At 32.2% G+C, this 2,397-nt stretch overlaps 1 protein-coding gene across 1 annotated transcript in view; it reads left to right on the top strand.

The window, feature by feature from the left end:
• The window catches only part of PPM1D (protein phosphatase, Mg2+/Mn2+ dependent 1D), a 49,160-nt gene extending 47,743 nt beyond the window's left edge, over positions 1-1,417 (top strand). The window contains exon 8 of the mRNA XM_015559054.1: positions 1,124-1,417. Within this exon, the coding sequence (XP_015414540.1) occupies positions 1,124-1,402 (279 nt within the window). The 3' untranslated portion in view covers positions 1,403-1,417. The remainder of the gene's footprint in view (positions 1-1,123) is intronic.
• The last annotated feature ends 980 nt before the right edge of the window (positions 1,418-2,397 follow it).

The following is a 2,397-nucleotide window of genomic DNA, read 5'->3' as shown; positions in this document are numbered from 1 at the left end:
TGTGCCTACATATGCAAATTAACCGCCATCTTGTTGGCAGTTAACTGCCATCTTAGTTGGCAGTTAATTTGCATATTGCCCTGATTAGCCAATGAAAAGGGTAGCGGTCGTATGCCAATTACCATGTTTCTCTTTTATTAGTGTAGATTATAGATAATATAAATATTTTATATGTAATGCTTAAAAAACTAGATAGTACATCATATAGTATACATTATAGTATAATACATTACTATGTTTGTACTTAGAGTATGTTAATATATTTTATTAGGTTACATAAAATAACATTAAAATATGTTTCCATTTGTAGTTCATGATGTATTTCCATTTCAACCAATTCTACTCATTTTCATAATTCAGTTATGTCTAGGGGTACTTTTGAAGACATGTAGCCCTATTTTCTGGAGCACATCATTTTCATTTCTGTTCTCTGAAACTTAGCAATGATTGAATCCATGTATGACGCTGAAAGTTTTCTTCCAAACCATTTATTTGCATAACATGAGGTTATTTAAGTTTTTAATTTTACTCTTTGTTGATTTGTTTTTATATCTATACCATAACAACTTATTGTGTTGCTTTTTTTCTCCTATGCATGACACTGACCATTTTAAAATATATGTTTAAGGGTCATTTATATTTCCTTGTCTCTGAATTTTTTTCATATTCTTTGACAATTTTATTTTGGGTCATTGTCTTTGATTTTCAGAAGCTCTTATTTTTGAGGAAATTGGCCCTTTACAATGAGTTTTTTTGTGATTTTTTTGTCATACTTATTTCATTTGTGAATTGTTTATCTATAATAATTTGATGTTTACTTTGCTTTTCAGATAACTTCTATATAACTTTTCTTAATAACTATATGTAACTTTTCTTCCCACATTTCTTGCTACTAAAAAGATAAGAATACAGGTGAAATTTAACCACAGAATAAGCTTTATTTTATTATTTTTTGAAAATTTAGAATAGTATGATTTTGACATAGTTTTAGGATCTATGGATAATGTTTGAAATTTTGAAAATTTAGTTTAGGTCATATTGAACATCAAATTTTTAATTTGATACATGTGTAGTGGTGACTAAATTTGAGTGGTTGACTTCTGTCTCCTTCTTTTAAATATAGGGTGGTGAGCATGGACAATCTTGTGCCAAAATGCTTGTGAATCGAGCACTAGGCCGCTGGAGGCAGCGCATGCTTCGAGCAGATAATACCAGTGCCATAGTAATCTGTATCTCTCCAGGAGTGGGTAGTCAGGGAAATTTCACCAATGATGATGAGCTCTATCTGAACCTAACTGATAGCCCTTCATATAATAGTCAAGAAACCAGCCTGCGGACTCCTTCCCCAAGTTCTACACCACCAGTCAAGGTATATAGTTCTATAGTATTTAAGTTGTTTTAATAGACAGAGTTTCTTTGGTTAGTGTTACTTGAAAACAGTTTCCAGATTTCTTATATAATAAGACTTTGGATTTGAACTAGTCTCAAGATCCTGATGAATCTTTGTCATGTAACTTACTATCAGTGAGCCATCTTTGCACCAATACGTACTTATTATTCTGAATGCCAAATGTGTGTACAGCACCAAATAGAAAGTTGATTAGATATGGCCCCTGAAGAATATTAACAATATTTTAAAAATATTAAATCTGGGTTGAGTCTAAGTAGTGGACGCAGTTGCCTGTGCTAAGAGGTGTAATGTATTACCACAAAATGCCAACAAAAAGAGAAGGAATAATCTGAATTTAAAGACACAGCACAACAGAAACTCCTATAAATTGGGTTAACTCTTAAATTGTCCCATTGTTTTTGCTGTTTGCTTTTATAAAAGAATACCATCTAACATCTGACATTGTTATACAAACTAGAGCAATATGTTTTATTTCTATAAGTGTGTTGAATAGTACATTTTTCTTGTGACTGAATTAGTGACGTGATTATTTGGTAGTAGGAAGCCTTCTGTCTACAGAACTCACTGCTGCCCTGTCTTGTTGCAAATCCTTTTTCTATAATTTAAGCAGGATGAACTCTTGTTCAATAATTACTTATGACTAGATACAGTTTTCTGTGGTGAGCTAGAACATGCTTGTGACCAGCATAGATATTGGAATCAACCCAATTCAGAGGGATAAACTCACATACAACTTTTGTTTTTGATATTATTGAAAGTCATATAATATACAGTTTGACTGTATACTGTTCTAGAACAAAAACTGTCTTGTTATCCTTTCTCCATACTGGTACTTTGAAATAAGGTTGCTGCCCAGCATCTAGAGTGTTAAAACAGATAAGAAGTATTGAGCTTTCAATTAACTGTGCAGTGTAAAATAAATGAATCAATGACCTCAGAAAGAAAAAGTATCTTGCCCTAGCTGGTTTGGCTCAGGGGACAGAGTC

Source organism: Myotis davidii, unplaced genomic scaffold (assembly GCF_000327345.1).
Source record: "Myotis davidii unplaced genomic scaffold, ASM32734v1 scaffold993, whole genome shotgun sequence".
Classification (NCBI taxonomy): domain Eukaryota; kingdom Metazoa; phylum Chordata; class Mammalia; order Chiroptera; family Vespertilionidae; genus Myotis; species Myotis davidii.
Note: the sequence above shows the minus strand (reverse complement) of the source record. Positions and strands in the feature narration are given on the sequence as shown.